This window comes from Zalophus californianus, chromosome 4, assembly GCF_009762305.2.
Source record: "Zalophus californianus isolate mZalCal1 chromosome 4, mZalCal1.pri.v2, whole genome shotgun sequence".
Taxonomy (NCBI): domain Eukaryota; kingdom Metazoa; phylum Chordata; class Mammalia; order Carnivora; family Otariidae; genus Zalophus; species Zalophus californianus.
In genome coordinates, this window is record NC_045598.1 from 26,641,886 (window position 1) to 26,656,976 (window position 15,091).

The 15,091-nt window shown below is 56.8% G+C and overlaps 2 protein-coding genes across 6 annotated transcripts; both read left to right on the forward strand.

Moving 5' to 3' along the window:
• The first annotated feature begins 250 nt into the window (after nt 1-250).
• Nucleotides 251-5,877, forward strand: GJB3 (gap junction protein beta 3). 4 transcript variants are annotated; one of them, XM_027576570.2, is made up of 2 exons: nt 251-541; nt 3,867-5,877. In XM_027576570.2, exon 2 carries the CDS (start codon nt 3,901-3,903, stop codon nt 4,711-4,713), a length of 813 nt encoding a protein of 270 aa, XP_027432371.1. In that variant the 5' UTR covers nt 251-541; nt 3,867-3,900; the 3' UTR covers nt 4,714-5,877. The 4 variants fall into 4 exon arrangements, with proteins under 4 accessions (XP_027432371.1, XP_027432393.1, XP_027432381.1 ...); XM_027576592.2 differs by lacking the exon at nt 251-541 and adding an exon at nt 741-773; XM_027576580.2 differs by lacking the exon at nt 251-541 and adding an exon at nt 802-1,131 and having other exon boundaries at nt 3,713-5,877.
• Nucleotides 5,878-12,114: 6,237 nt separating this feature from the next.
• Nucleotides 12,115-14,869, forward strand: GJA4 (gap junction protein alpha 4). 2 transcript variants are annotated; one of them, XM_027576559.1, is made up of 3 exons: nt 12,119-12,188; nt 12,429-12,467; nt 13,348-14,869. In XM_027576559.1, exon 3 carries the CDS (start codon nt 13,365-13,367, stop codon nt 14,364-14,366), a length of 1,002 nt encoding a protein of 333 aa, XP_027432360.1. In that variant the 5' UTR covers nt 12,119-12,188; nt 12,429-12,467; nt 13,348-13,364; the 3' UTR covers nt 14,367-14,869. The 2 variants fall into 2 exon arrangements, with proteins under 2 accessions (XP_027432357.1, XP_027432360.1); XM_027576556.1 differs by lacking the exon at nt 12,429-12,467 and having other exon boundaries at nt 12,115-12,188.
• The last annotated feature ends 222 nt before the right edge of the window (nt 14,870-15,091 follow it).

Sequence of the window (15,091 nt, forward strand, 5' to 3'; positions counted from 1 at the left end):
TGCGCCCCACTTGGTTCTCCAAAGGGCACGTGCTTCCTCGGAGGACGCAGCGCCTGAGCCGGGCGCCGCAGTGGAGGGCCGTTGTGCCGGGAGGGCCGACCCCCACAGTGCCCGCCCCCCCCCCCCCCCCCCCCCGCCTCCAGCCGGGTCCAGGCCCGGGCGCCGGGCGGGGACAGTGATGCGCAGGGCGCGGGTACGGTAGCCGTGGTAACGCGTGTGGGCGAGTCAGGATTGCAGGCCGTCCCGGGCCACGGCACTTCACAGTTTAGAGCGCCTCCCGCCCCTGATCTCATTGGAGCCTTGGCCACAGCCCTGCCCATGGCCACCGATGCCCCCATTTCCCACATGAAGAAACCGGGGCTCGGAGCAGCGACGGGGCCCTCGGAAGGCCGCCCCGGCAGCGGGTGGCGGCGGCACTAGACGCGGACCCCCCGCGGTCTGACGGGCTCCCAGGCTCCTCCCGGACCTTCCCCTCTCCGCACCGCTCCGGGCTGCGCCCGCCTCCCCGCCGCCGCGCGGGGCTCCCGGACGCGGGCTCCCAGTGAGTGCGGGGCGGGGGCCCCGGGACCCGAGCGCTCCCGGGCGGGGTTGGGAGGGTGCAGGGGTCCCCCCTAGCACCCCCACTGCCTTCTCGCCGCTCGATTCTGGGCGGGGTGGGGGCTCCAGGGGCTGGAAGGCTCCGGGACACCCTGCCCTCCCACGTCCGCAGGCTCGAAAGCTGCCGGGGATGGAGGGGAAACTGGGGAAGGGGGTGCGGCGGGTGGAGGAGGAAGGTAAGTTGAGGGGGATGGTCGCGGCGGGGGCATTCTGGAGTGTGGCGGCAGCTCGGCAAGACTTGGTCCCCGGGCTAGGAAAAAGCGGATGGCTGGGAGGTGGTGTTGGGCGCCAGCCGGGGGTGATCAGACTGGCTCCACCAGTCCCGGTTCTGGGCTTGGAGGGAAATTCTTTGCAGGTGAGTCGAGTCCCAGGGGTGTGTCAGGCGGGACTGGACAGACAGGACCGGAAGGTGGAACGTGAGGACCCAGAAGGGGGCTGCACCCTGATGGGTGTCCGGTGACAGGGCCCCTCTTCTCTGAGGGCTGGCAGTCGGGGCCTCCAACCACCACTTCAGTTTTTTTGAACTCCCACCAGGTGAGTGGCGGCTGGCAAAGGAATGGTCTTGTGATTCTTACAACAGCTCAAGAAAGTAGGAAATCTTTCCCTTCAGAGAGAAGGAATGGAGGTTCAAACTATCAAGGGATTCTTGGAAGTGACCGGGCTACTAAGTGGCAGGGCTGAGGCCTCGGTGCTCAATGCACATTCCACTGACCCTCCCCACAGGCCAGGTCTCATAGGGGCAAGTGGGGGAGAAGAGGAGGGTCTCCTGGGATGAGGTCTTCAGTCACACCGTCCTGTTGGAGATTCCCAGAGAAGAGGCATCAGGAGAGCCAAGGTGTTGAGAAGCAACTGTGCCTTCTCCTTTGGGGCCGGGGCGGGGGTGGGGGGGGGGCGGGGGGAGTCCTTCCTGCAACCTATCTTGTCCAGGTCGTTCCTGGGGGTCCCGGCCTACACTTCACAGCCCTTCCCTCCAAGCTGCCTCTCTGAGAAGTCAGCATGCATTTGTTTATTCACCCAGCCTTTATTGAGTATCTCCAGTGTGCCAAGCACTAGGCATAAGCTTGGCAATAAGCAAGACAGAGCTGACATTCTAGTAAGGGAGACAGATGATAAATAAGAACAAAAAAAAATAACATATTTTACTTTGAAATGGTGATTAAATTCAAGGAAGAAAGTAAAGGGGATAGGAGTAGAGTGACCTGGAAGGCAGGGGCTCCTAGATCCAGAGTAATCTGTGGAGGCCACTAAGATGATGTTTGAGCAGAGACCTCAGTGATGAGAAAGACCCAGCCATACAGGGTTCTGGAGGAAGAGCATTCCAGGCAGCAGGAATAATTGCAGAACCCCCAAATCTCCCAGTGTGGCCACAGCAGAGAGAATTGGGGTGAGAAAATAAGAGAGGAGGGCAAGAATGTAGAATCTGGGGTTTAATTCTAAGCGTAACGTAAAGCTAGTAGAAAGTTTTAAACAAATGAGTGACATGATCCAATTTCATGGACTCTAAGGGCCCAGGACCGGATGATGAAAGGCCAGTGAGGAGGCTGTGGCAATAATACCCGCAAGAGTGATGGGGGCTTGAAGGAGGGCGGTAGCAGTGGAGGGGTGAGAAGCAGTCATGCAGGGTTTGGACCCACAGGCACTATGCTTGCTCAGAGTCACAAACCCAGCTCCAAGAGCGCCCACATGTGCACACAGGCCCACACACGCACATGGGGAGACACGTGTTCCCACACCCATGGCACTAGACGCAAGATATACTCATGCAGACCCACCCGTCCACACCCTCTGAGTCATTCCAGCACTGGGAGAAAAATGTGTCATTCGGGGGCCTGAATACAGTATGTCTCCCTACCGTAAAGCCCTGGCATCTGGCATGCCTGGGGGAGCTGGCGCTCCCCCCAGCTCTGGCACGGGGAGGGGAGGTTGTCTCTAGAGTTTCCCTGGATCTGGTGTGCCAGGAGCCAGACCATTATTACATCCCCCATTCACCCCCAACCTGAGCTGGTCTCCCAACTTCACCACCTACTGACTGTGAGACCCTGGGGGAGGTTATTTCTTCTCTCCAAGCCTGTTTCCTCTCTGTAGAATGGGGCTTATCGGGGAGGAAGAATTTCCTTCGCCCTCCAAACTCCTTCTCGCTGGACTAAGAATGAAATTGACATGAGACAAAGTAACAGGAGAAAATCTAGTTTAATTTCATATGTATGGGGAATCCACACGGATAGGAAATTCCAAAGACAGGCAAAATGAGGTATATATGTCATCCTGAACTAAAGAGAAGGGAATAGGGGTCAGGGACTTCAAAGGGAAGGAATACAATTCACAGAAGATGAAAATGAATAAATATTTGGGAAACAAATGTTTGCCAGGCCACTCAGAAACCATGGGACATAGAGGATTTTGATCAAACAAGCCTTGCTAGGTTCCCCCCTGTCTACCATACCTAGTTCATATAAAAATGTAGTTATCTGTGGTGATAACTTATCTTCCTGGAGCTGGTCCTCTATATGAATTCTTTTAGGCAGTTGAAAGAGAGGTAAAGAGCTTTTCCTGAATCTGACGGGTTTTGATTGCTTTTAACTCAAAGCAATCTTCATGCCAAAGTGGCCTATTTTGGGGTGGCCTGCCCTTGGCCCCTACAGGCCCATAGCCCCGCCCTCACAAGACAGTAGCAAGGCATGGATGAAGTAAGTTGCAAGAACCTGGCCTGGGACAGGCATCCAGCAGGGAAGGGGAGAGGAGGTGGTGGATAGCATGGCCTGGCACCAACAGCCCAACCTAGAATCCAACTGTAGTTTTAAATGGGTGACTTGCCCTCTCTAGATTTCACAATGAGTGGCCAGCATTTATTGAGCACTTACTCTGTGCTAAGTGCTTTACAACTGTTCTCTTCATCTGTAAATGAGGAGCATAATACTATCTACCTCGTGGGGTCATTATAAGGACTAAAGGAGATAATGTTGCACCAAACGTTTAGCTTGGTGGCTGGCTCACAGTAAATGCTGCATAAATGGCCATTGTTTATCAGCATGCACATCCCCTTCCTTCCCCGCATACAAGCTCTGTGACTTTTGGCAGGTTACTTAACCTCTCTATGCCCGTATCCTACCTGCAGCTCGGGAAGAGTAACAGTGCTCATCTCAAAGGGTCATTGGATGATCGCATGAATCCATCCGCATAAAGAACTCAGAACAGCACCTGGCACGTAGGCAATGCTCAACAAATGTCACCTGGTCGTGAACATACAGCTTCTCCTTTTATTCTGTCAGGCAGGCACGGCCCCCGGCACCCCCGCCGGGCACCATGGACTGGAAGACGCTCCAGGCCCTCCTGAGCGGCGTGAACAAGTACTCCACGGCGTTCGGGCGCATCTGGCTGTCGGTGGTGTTTGTCTTCCGCGTGCTGGTGTACGTGGTGGCTGCAGAGCGCGTGTGGGGGGACGAGCAGAAGGACTTTGACTGCAACACCAAGCAGCCGGGCTGCACCAATGTCTGCTACGACAACTTCTTCCCCATTTCCAACATCCGCCTCTGGGCCCTGCAGCTCATCTTCGTCACGTGCCCCTCGCTGCTGGTCATCCTGCACGTGGCCTACCGCGAGGAGCGCGAGCGCCGCCACCGCGAGAAGCACGGGGACCAGTGCGCCAAGCTGTACGCCAACGCGGGCAAGAAGCATGGCGGCCTGTGGTGGACCTACTTGTTCAGCCTCATCTTCAAGCTCGTCATCGAGTTCCTCTTCCTCTACGTGCTGCACACTCTCTGGCACGGCTTTGGCATGCCGCGCCTGGTGCAGTGTGCCAATGTGGCGCCCTGCCCCAATGTCGTGGACTGCTACATCGCCCGGCCCACCGAGAAGAAGGTCTTCACCTACTTCATGGTGGGGGCCTCTGCGGTCTGCATCGTGCTCACCATCTGCGAGATCTGCTACCTCATCTTCCACAGGGTCCTGCGGGGCATAACCAAGAACAAGTCCCCCAAAAACCGCAGCCTCCCATCCTCCACCAGCCGGGCCTCTACCTGCCGCTGCCACCACAAGCTGGTGGAGGCCGGGGAGCTGGGCTCCGACTCTGGTGACGACAAGAGGCACGCGTCAGCACCCACCATGACCCCTATCTGACCACAGGCTGGGGAGAGGCCCTGGGTGCCCCCCCCACCCCGTTGAATTCCCTAATCTATCCAATTTCATTTCTGGCAGACTTCCTGAGCACTGGGCACTGCGCTGTCTGCCTGGGTGTAAGTCTCCTACCCCAGAGCCGGCCAGCCCTGGGTGGGGACAGACACTGAAACAAGCAAATTAGCTACTGCATGCAAGGGGACACTGAGGGGACTTGCACCTAACCCAGGAGGGGGTGCCCAGGAGAGGCTTTGCTGAGGAAGTAATGTTTGAGAGAGGTGGGAAGCGCTTCCCAGCGGAGACAACAGCAGGTGCAGAGGCCTGGAGGCCACAAAACAGGAGATACTTGCCCTGGTTGGAGGCACCAGATCAAAGGGAATCTCCATTTCCTTGGAGACTTCTGGGGAGGGAAGGAAATAGTCGCTAAGCAGTGGGAGGTCTGAGGCCTGAGAGTGAGCTTGTGACGAGAAGCAGGAGGAGGCGACTCGAGCCCCTGCCTGAGATATGCAAGGACCCTCCCAGTCCCCACTGCCTTCAGGGGAAGCCCCCCTCTGCCCAATCCTCCTCCCCCCAGGTTCAGACAGCTTTGCTCCCATCTTCTCCCCATAAATGTGCTCAACCTGGTGCCAGCCTCCCAGACTATGCTCCCAGAGACTGGAGGTAGATGTTCCTTGAAATCAATAAAGGCTCTGTTTTATACAGGTTGGCTCCGTCCTCTGTTCTCCACTCCCACCCACGAGACCTGAGGGCAGGGAAGGTAGCCCTCAGGAGGGGAGAGAGCTATATGTCTGTGGGTGAGGCTAGGATGGGGCTGTGGCCAAGGCTGGAGCAGAAGCTGGGCTGGGGCGGGGGTTGACCCACGTGGGGATGTGGGACGGAACCTCCCAATATATATGTTGTGATTATAGGTATGGTCACAAGAGGGCGCTGTGCTCCCTCTGCAACTGAGCTTCCAGCATTTATAGTAAGACCCTGCCCTGAGCACGCGCAGGATCAACTGTCCTCTCTGTAGACAAGTCACACCCCCTCCACCTTTATAACCCAATCACTGCCATCAACAACCCACATCCCCACCCTGTGTACACAAAATTCCTGTTATTCATACTCTCACTCTTTATATATGCTCACAACAGCCCGGTTTTCTCTTCTAAAGACGTGAGTCTCAGCGTCACTCAAGCATTATTCATCTCCTTCCACTTTCCCTGAGCATTTTTGGCACAGGAGGGCGCTGGCAGGATGTTGAGACTGCACAGGGGAATAGGAGCTGAACTCAAACAGCCCAGAGCCGGGGTGGGGGGGGGGGGGGGGGAGTTACAGAAACACACTCATCTTCTGCACCAACCAACTGCTCGAGTGGTTCACAGCCCCACTCCCAGGACTGTGTGGTGACCCGCAATTTAGAGGACACCAACATCCAGGCCAGACCAGAGTGGGAAGCAAAAGGGGGTGCAGGGCTCTAATAATCCAGAAAAACACCTAGTGATCAGAGGCCAGGAGCCAGAAATCTAGGAGCAGTGTGAGCCAAGAGCCAATGCAGGCAGGGAGAAAGCAGATCACCGCGTCCACAGAACTGGCTGTGGTTCACCTTTGCTCTTATGTATGGTCATTAGTGGGGTGGGTAAGCCAGCCAAGCTTCAAGGGCCTGGGGTTGGGCTGACACCCACCCCCCAGGTCTGAATCATAGCTTAACCACGTCATGACCACTGTCACTACACTGCACTGTGGGCAAGCGTTCAGGATTTCAGTCTTGTCATCAGTACAGCGAATTGCATCAGTCAGGGGCCCAACAAGAAACAGATGGCACAATCAAACCCAGTAACTTTCAAGAGTTTCCTTGAGGGATTGTTTTTAGAAGGTATGGGCATGATTGGGGCGCCCGGGTGGCTCAGTTGGTTAGGCGTCCAACTCTTGATTTTGGTTCAGGCCATGATCTCAGGGTCATGAGATCGAGTCCCATATCAGGCTCCACGCTGGGCGTGGAGCCTGCTTGAGATTCTCTCTCCCTCTCCCTCTGCCACTCCCCCTACTCGTGCTCCCTCTCTCTCTCTCTCTCTCTCTCTCAAAAGAAAAAAAAAATCAAAAGGTATGGGCATAATTAAGGAAACCCACAAAGACCACTTCAGCGCCCTGGGGCTAGTGACAGGGTTGCCAGACAGGGACCACATTGGAGTTGCAAGGATGCATTCAACCCGGCGACCAAATAAATCCCCCAACTTCACTTTTGCATCTCCTGCTCACTGCCCAGTGGCTCCCACCGACCCAGCCCAAACAGAATCCGGAGGGCAAGGGAGCCCTGTGAGGCAGTCGGTAGGGCTCGGCCTCCCGGGGCACAGAGCAGGGTGGAGAGTTGATCCAAGGGGCAAGGGGACCATGTTCAGCCTGGCACTCAGAACAGTACCTACTCTTAGGATGGTTGTAGAGATCAAAGGAGACACTGAAGGTAACACAGCAGTACGGTGCTAATGTATCTAGTAAATATCCTGACACCAGCATGCCCGCTGCCCAGACCACAGCACAGGTCAGACACAGCTCAGACTGGATGATTGTAAAGGTCTCAGGGAAGGGTGATGTCTCCTACTTGCTGCCAGACACCCCAGCATCTTCCAGGATGGTTTCAGCCGCCTGATCACTGGTGGCTTGGAGGTCAGAGCACCCGGAGGATGTCATCGGCGATCCCAGCACAACCGATCTTCTCCAGGTTGTGGACGAGGACCGTGGATGAGAGAATGTCCCTGCTCTGTGTGTCCTACCTGTGGCCTGAGAGCTGTTCTGAGTGGGGCAGCTCACTCCTCCCATTCAGGATGTGTTCACCATCCAGAGTCCCCAGCACACCAGGCCGTTACCACAGGGTGGCTCTCATGTCCCCCGGCCTTCTCTTCTCGGGGCCCACACTTCTATCTCCTCCTTCCCCATCGCATGAGGATTCACTTGCAAGCTTCCTTCCATCATGGATAGGATAGATTTAGATTTCAGAGACACAGCCCTCACAGCCCCACCTACTGCAGGAAGCTGCCCCACCATGCAGCCCAAAGTAAACATCTCGTATTCACCACCCTGGTCCAAGCCTCCTATTACAGATTGAATGTTTGTGTCCTCCCAAAATTCATACGTTGAAATCCTAATTTCCAATGTGATGGCATCGGGAAGTGGGGCCCTTTCGAGATGGAGCCCTCAAGAATGGGATTAGTGCCCTTAGAAGAAGAGACACACGAGGAATGAACTTTCTCTCTTCACCATGTGAGACACCATGAGAAGCCAGCCCTGCGGAAACCGGGAAGAGGGTCTTCACCAAGACCCCAACCATGCCGGCACCCCGATCTTGGACTTGCAGCCTCCAGAACTGCGAGAAGTAAATTTCCATGGTCTGCTCCCTGCCCCCAGTCCGCAGCATTCTGTTCTAGCAGCCTGAGCTAAAACAACCGCATCATCTCACCCCTGGGTTACTACAACAAGGCCCCTGCTTCCTGCCCTGACCCTGGGGAACAGAAGAATGGGAAGGGGAGGGAGCAGAATGGAGCGACAAGACATGTGGCGGGGCGTAGTGTCCATTCGACAAAGATGGTCCGTGAGAGGAGTCCCTGACCCCCGCTTGGCTCAGCCCCTGCCTGGGGCCACCCCACGGCTGGAGCAGACCCAAGAGAGCTAGCAGCTGGAGGCTGTCAGCTGCCCAGACTCCCACAGCAGGGCAACAAGACCTGCCATGAAGGCGGAGGGCCGCCTTCGCCACTCACGCCCTCAGTCTACTCTCCGCACCACAGTCCTGGTGAGCCTGTAAAACCCAAGTCAGGCCCTGTTGCTCCCCTGCCCAAACCTCCTGAGACACTTCACACGGGCCTTGAGGGGCCTCTAAGATCTGCCCCACCCCACACCTTCCATGTTCTCCAGCATACTTCTTTTGCTCACCTCACTCCAGCCACACTGACCTCCTTGCTGTCCCTCGAGCAGGAAATACCAGGAACACTCCTGTCTCAGGGCCTTTGCACTCTCTGTTCCCTCCTCCAAAAGGCTCTCCCCACCCCCCCAGAGCCACAGGGCTCCCTCCCTTCCTTCACATTATGCATCAGATGTCAGCCCCTTAGTGAGAGTATCTCCTCTCTTCTATTCAACATCAAAACTGCACCCCCTGCACCCTCTACCCTCCCTCCCTCCCTGCTTTCCACATAGCATTTATCACCATCGAGCAGGTTCTGTGTTCTGTCTCCCCATAGCTAGAGTATAAAATCCACAAGGACAGGGACATTGGTTGTCATCCCCTGGATGGTCTCCAGTGTCTAAGACAGTGCCACAGCACCCAGTGGGTGCTCAGTTCACATTTGTTGAATTAGTAAATTCATACATGGGCCTGGTGCCTTGCTAGGTGCTGGAGATGTAAGCAAGACCCAGCTGCCTGCCCTCAAGGGGGCCCGCAGTCTAATGGGGCAGGATGGGAGGGGGTAGACACAGGTAAATGATGCACCTAGGGTAGGAGGAGGGGAAATGGGGAGTTGTTTAACTGGTACAGAGTTTCAGATTTGCAAGATGAGTAAGTTCTAGAGGGGCGCCTGGGTGGCTCAGTCGTTAAGCGTCTGCCTTTGGCTCAGGTCATGATCCCAGAGTTCTGGGATCAAGGCCCGCTTCGGGCTCCCTGCTCCGCAGGAAGCCTGCTTCTCCCTCTCCCACCCCCCCTGCTTGTGTTCCCTCTCTCGCTGTCTCTCTCTGTCAAATAAATAAATGAAATATTCAAAAAAAGAAAAGGAAAAGTTCTGGAGTTCTGTCCCTCAGCAGTGGGAATGTACTTAACACTACTAATGGTACATTTTTAAATGGTTAAGACAGTAAATTCTATGTTACGTGTTTTTTACCACCATTAAGAAAAGAATTTTAAAAAACAACAACAAATTCCCAAAACAAAACAATGTACCCAGGAACAGTACCCGAGCCGCGGACAGCACAAAGGCTCACCTAAGCCGGTGGAGGCCGAGGCCAGCAAGGGGACTTGTGGGAGAAGGCGACACAGAGCAAAATCCTGGAAGCCTCCCAGGTTCAGCGTGTGAGGGTGCTCCAGGCAGAGGGAACATGCAGACACAGGCAGAGTGCGGGGAGAACCACAGTAAGGAGGGCAGCTGAATCACAAGAGTGAAATGGGGAGAGGGATGAGGCTGGAGAAGGCAATGGGGAGCCACAGAAGGGTTCTGAGCAAGGCAGTGTGCAGTCAGATCTCTGGGGAAGGGTGGAGACTGGAGGCCAGGAGACCAACTAGGAGGCCATTGAGACAGTGGCCCATAAACAGGATCAGGGCAGTGGGAAGAGAGGGAGGTGTGGGGTTCCAGGGATGTCTCCCAGGTGGAGTGGCCAGGTTGTGGGGATTACTGTCTCGGCTGATTCTGCTCTGCTTTTCCTTAGAAAGGGGCCTGGTCATTCAAACCCTGAACCCCAGAGTCCCTGAGGAAGGGCTGAGAATAGGGTGAGGGGCCTTGCTGTCTCTACCTGCTCCTCCCTCGTTCCAGTAGATGGGATCAGAAAGGCTTGAGAGAGCCTGGGCGCAGCAGCAGGAGGGGAACTCTGGGAGCCTAGGCTGTCTTGGGGGCGTGGTAAGAAGCCGCCTCCAGGGACCTCCGTTCTCATGCCCTCAGGGGTCAGAACTAAGTGGGCGCAGTTGTCAGCTTTGGAAATCCAGGAGGCTCTGCTCAGCCTGGCCCTGAGGGACCAGCCTGGAGGGGAAGCCAGTTCAGCCTGATCCTGAAGTTCTGAGGTCTGAGCCAAGCCCACCACACCTGCTGCCCCGGAAGTCTCCCTACTATTGCTGAAGGCAGGATCCTCAGGGCCCTAGCCCTGGGGCACCGGGAGTCCAAGAACTGAATCCTGTTGTGGAAAAACAAGGACCTTTCTGCCACCTGCCCCAGGTCTCAGCCCCCACCTCCCACATTCCCTTTCCTTTAGCTGCCCCGTCCCCCCACCACTCCACCCCTGAGCTTCCTTCCCCTCAGCCCTGTATGCCCCCACCAAGACCAACCCACAGACCCCTTTTGGCCACAACTGTTTTGTCACGTTTTGAGCCACCACTCACTTGAAAACTCTCTGTGTACCTATATTATGCTATGTGCTGATTGGCTCTCCTATCAACCCTACACAATAGGAACCATTACTATCCCCATTCTACAGAGGAAAAAACTGAGGCACAGGAGTCAACCGCAAAGTCTCAACTTCTAGGCTCTTCTGCCTCTGCCCAGCAAAGTCTCAGCACCCTAGGGGCAGCAGCCAAGGTCTTTGCAACCCTTGGCCGCCTTTGCTCACGTTGCTCCTTCAGACTAGAACGATCCCCCCAGCCCCCTCAACCGGCTAATTCAGTCTCCTCCAGGAAGTGCTCCTAACCAAGTCCACTCTGAGTCACCCTGTAGTTCTCAGGAAAACCTTCCATATTCACAACTTTACCCTTACCCAAGGGCTGAGATGCTCAGTTCCTGCCTCCTGTACCAGCCAGTGTGAGCCAGAGGCCAGAGACCACACCTGGCTGGTTTATGGTCAAGTCCCCGGCTCCATTTAGAATGCCTGCTACAGAGCAGACCCTCATCACTGTTCATCCACAGGGTGATGCCTGAGTGAACGGGGGCAGTTCCGCCCACCTCTTTAATTGCTTTGGGTGCCCCCACATCCTTTAGAGGCATGAGAATGGGATCCAAACTCAAGGTGGGGAGCCCCTCCTCTTTGGTCTCCAGTGACTTCTGGGAGTTGCTTAGTGACCTCTGATCGCCTGCCCAGGAGTGAGGACGTTTGAGAATTCGGCAAGAATTCAGGCTGGGTTGAGAGCCCAGCTCCACCACAGATGCTAGGGAGGGCAAATATGACTCCTCTCTCCCAGTGTGGTTCCCCAGGTCCTGATGAGCCTCCATTGCCAAGTCCTGGCACAGTGCGGGGCACACTGAGGTCACCTAAAAAATGAATGGCCTTCTCCCTCCTTTCTTCCCACCGAGGGCAAGAGGCCCCCAATCAAGGAAAGGCCCTTCCCTGGAGGCCCCCACACCCTCATCCCCATCTGCCGGTCCCTCACAGCCCTCAGGTCAGGTGCAGGATCAGAAAGTTCTTGCTATGATCCTTTCAAATCCAGCCACTCTGAAAATACTTGGCCCCGGAGAACTCCTGAACTCCCTGGAGAAACAGGCTAGGAGGGTTACCGGCCGGAAGACGGCGCCAAGGGCGAAGAAGGGGACGCCAGAGGCTTCTCGAGCCCCCTCCACCCCCCGAATTCTCAGTATCACCTCCAGGGCCCCTTCCTTGAGCGCGGCTTCACGGAGTCTGCACCTCCTCGCCCCCGCCCCCCGCTCTGAAAGGAGCCCCGCCGCCCTCCCGCCGCCCTCCCGCCGCGCTTCCTGCCCCCACCCCGCCCCTCGGCGCTATTTAAGGCGCCCCGCCGCCAGCGCCGTCCAGCAGGGCTCCCGCGGGCGCCGCTCCGCCGTCGCGCTTCCCCGCCGCCACTGGGCCGCCAGGCAAGCAGGCAGGCGGTGAGTGGGGCTGGGGCGGGTGGGGGGGGGGGAACCGGGGCGCCACGTGCCAGCGAGCGAGCGGGGGACACGTCCGCCACCGGCCAGGGGCTGAAGGTGGCTGCGGGCTCCAGGGGGAGCCCCAAGGGCTAGACTCACCCAGGCTGCCTGTGGCCAGGCTCTCTGCTAACCCACGTTCCAACCTTCTTTCAGTGTGTTCTTATTACCCTAGGAGGTAAAAGTATTATTTCCATTTTACAGGAGAGGATGCTCAGGTGCTAAGGTTGACACTTCCCCAAGGTTAGTTCACAAGAGTGAGGACCGAAGTCTGATTCCACAGCCTGGCTCTAAACAGCCTTGCTCCAAGGAAGAAGCACCTCCTCTGCATCCTTCCCTGCATTTCTCCCCCCAACTCTCCCCTCCCCTTCCCCAGTGCTCTGGGAATTTTGTGGCATGTGCCTCCACTCTGCTACGACAATTCTTTTAAGAGTTAAGAATTTGGCAGCAACAGCTTGGGGGATGGGAGAAGGATGGAGAAAGGTGATAGGATCAGTGTCCATGCTTAAGTGGCAGGTGGTCACTATTGCTGACAGGTGGGACTATTACAGAATGCTGCCTTTAGCATCTAACACCCCTTCCACAAGCTCAAAGGTTAGAGTGAGGGCAGCTGGGTGAGCGACAATGGGCAGAAGAGTGGGGAGCTGAGGTTTTGGGCCCCCTGAGAAGCTGAAGATAGCACCACCACCACCACCCCCACAATCTGGGGACAGACAGCCTGTCGTGAGCAAAGGAAGGAGGGGCATAGCACAGCTGTGTGACCTTAGGTAACTTTCTCAAGTTCTCTGTTCCCATTAGCTCAGGAGCCTCAGCTTGATCCAAATCTTGAGCTGTGTCATCCTGGGACGATGGCTGGGAACAAGAGGGGCACAGGTGTATTGTCATACACCTGTGTCAGACGAGGACCCTAGCTGTATTTTGTCAGAGCTTAGTAGCCATCGTCCAAAGATCGGCTTTTAGTCCTGACCACCCCGCTGGGTGTGAGCCCCCAGGCCAGTCCCTCCCCCTCCTTGAGCCTCAGTGTCTCTGTAGGCAAAATGGGCATGGCCAACCTCCCCGCAGGCTTGTTGCTAGGACAACTGAGGAGGATGCCACGCTGACAGCATCCTCTGTCTCCCTGCAGACGGAGGCCGGGGAGCCATGGGCGACTGGGGCTTCCTTGAGAAGCTGCTGGACCAGGTCCAGGAGCATTCCACCGTGGTGGGCAAGATCTGGCTGACGGTGCTTTTCATCTTCCGCATCCTCATCCTGGGCCTGGCTGGCGAGTCAGTGTGGGGCGACGAGCAGTCCGATTTCGAGTGTAACACGGCCCAGCCGGGCTGCACCAACGTCTGCTATGACCAGGCCTTCCCAATCTCCCACATCCGCTACTGGGTGCTGCAGTTCCTCTTCGTCAGCACGCCCACCCTGGTCTACCTGGGCCATGTCATTTACCTGTCTCGGCGTGAGGAGCGGCTGCGGCAGAAGGAGGGGGAGCTGCGGGCGCTGCCGGCCAAGGACCCACGTGTGGAGCGGGCACTTGCAGCCATTGAGCGTCAGATGGCCAAGATCTCGGTGGCAGAGGACGGTCGCCTGCGCATCCGAGGGGCACTGATGGGCACCTACGTGGCCAGCGTGCTCTGCAAAAGTGTGCTAGAGGCTGGCTTCCTGTACGGCCAGTGGCGTCTCTACGGCTGGACCATGGAGCCCGTGTTTGTGTGCCAACGGGCACCCTGCCCCTACCTCGTAGACTGCTTCGTCTCTCGGCCCACGGAGAAGACCATCTTCATCATCTTCATGCTGGTGGTCGGCCTCGTCTCCCTGGTGCTCAACCTGCTGGAGCTGGCTCACCTGCTGTGCCGCTGCCTCAGGCGGGAGGTGAGGGCCCAGCGGGGCCAGGATGTACCCCCGACCCAGCGCACCTCCTCGGAGCCCTACGCTGACCAGGTCTTCTTCTACCTCCCCATGGGCGAGGGACCCTCATCCCCGCCGTGCCCCACCTACAATGGGCTCTCATCCAGTGAGCAGAACTGGGCCAACCTGACAACAGAAGAGAGGCTGGCTTCTTCCAGGGCCCCCCTCTTCCTGGACCCACCTCCCGAGAGTGGCCAGAAATCGCCCAGTCGCCCCAGCAGCTCTGCTTCCAAGAAGCAGTATGTGTAGGGGCCTGGGGCTTCTGTCACCCAGCAGAGGGGCCCCGGGAAGTCTGGCTGCCTTGGATGTCCTCTCCAGGAAGACTGCAGGGATGAGGGGGCAAGGGAAGCAGGTGCTTGCTGGCCACGGGGGCCTCATTGCAGCCTGTTTTTGAACACCTGGGGACTTCCTAGTGAGCAGAGCGCACCATGGTTTCCCCTCCAGAACATGACTTTGCCCCAGGCATGGACCGAGCCAGCTTGGGGTACTCTTGGCCAAGGGTGTTGTGGTGCCTCTGGACTCTTTCACCTGGTTCAGAGCAAACTCGGAGCCAATTTTACCCCACCCTCGTGGGAGACTCACCTCTACCCACGTTGCCCTCACAGGAGAAGGCTGGTCGAGGCTGCTGGGTCGGCCTTGATCACACGCACAGAGCCTGTGCTGGAGCTGGCCCTGTCAAGGGGACTGGCGTCTCGTTCTCCTCACTCCTTCCTAGTTCCACTGTTTATGCTTCTAAAATAAACAAGACTTGATCACAAGCTAGGTGTGTACCGATGCTGTCGCGATGTGCCTGCGAGGGTTGGGGGGCAGTTGCTTTGCCCATCTCCCTTTTCTTTGCAGTCGTGCATGATCTCTGACCTCTGCAACCCCAACTCCACCCAGCACCTTAAACTCTCTCACCCCTACATCCTGCTTCTCAGCAGCCCTGAGTCCTAAACACTCATGTTTTTAAAAGCCTCTGCCACGGTCCTCCT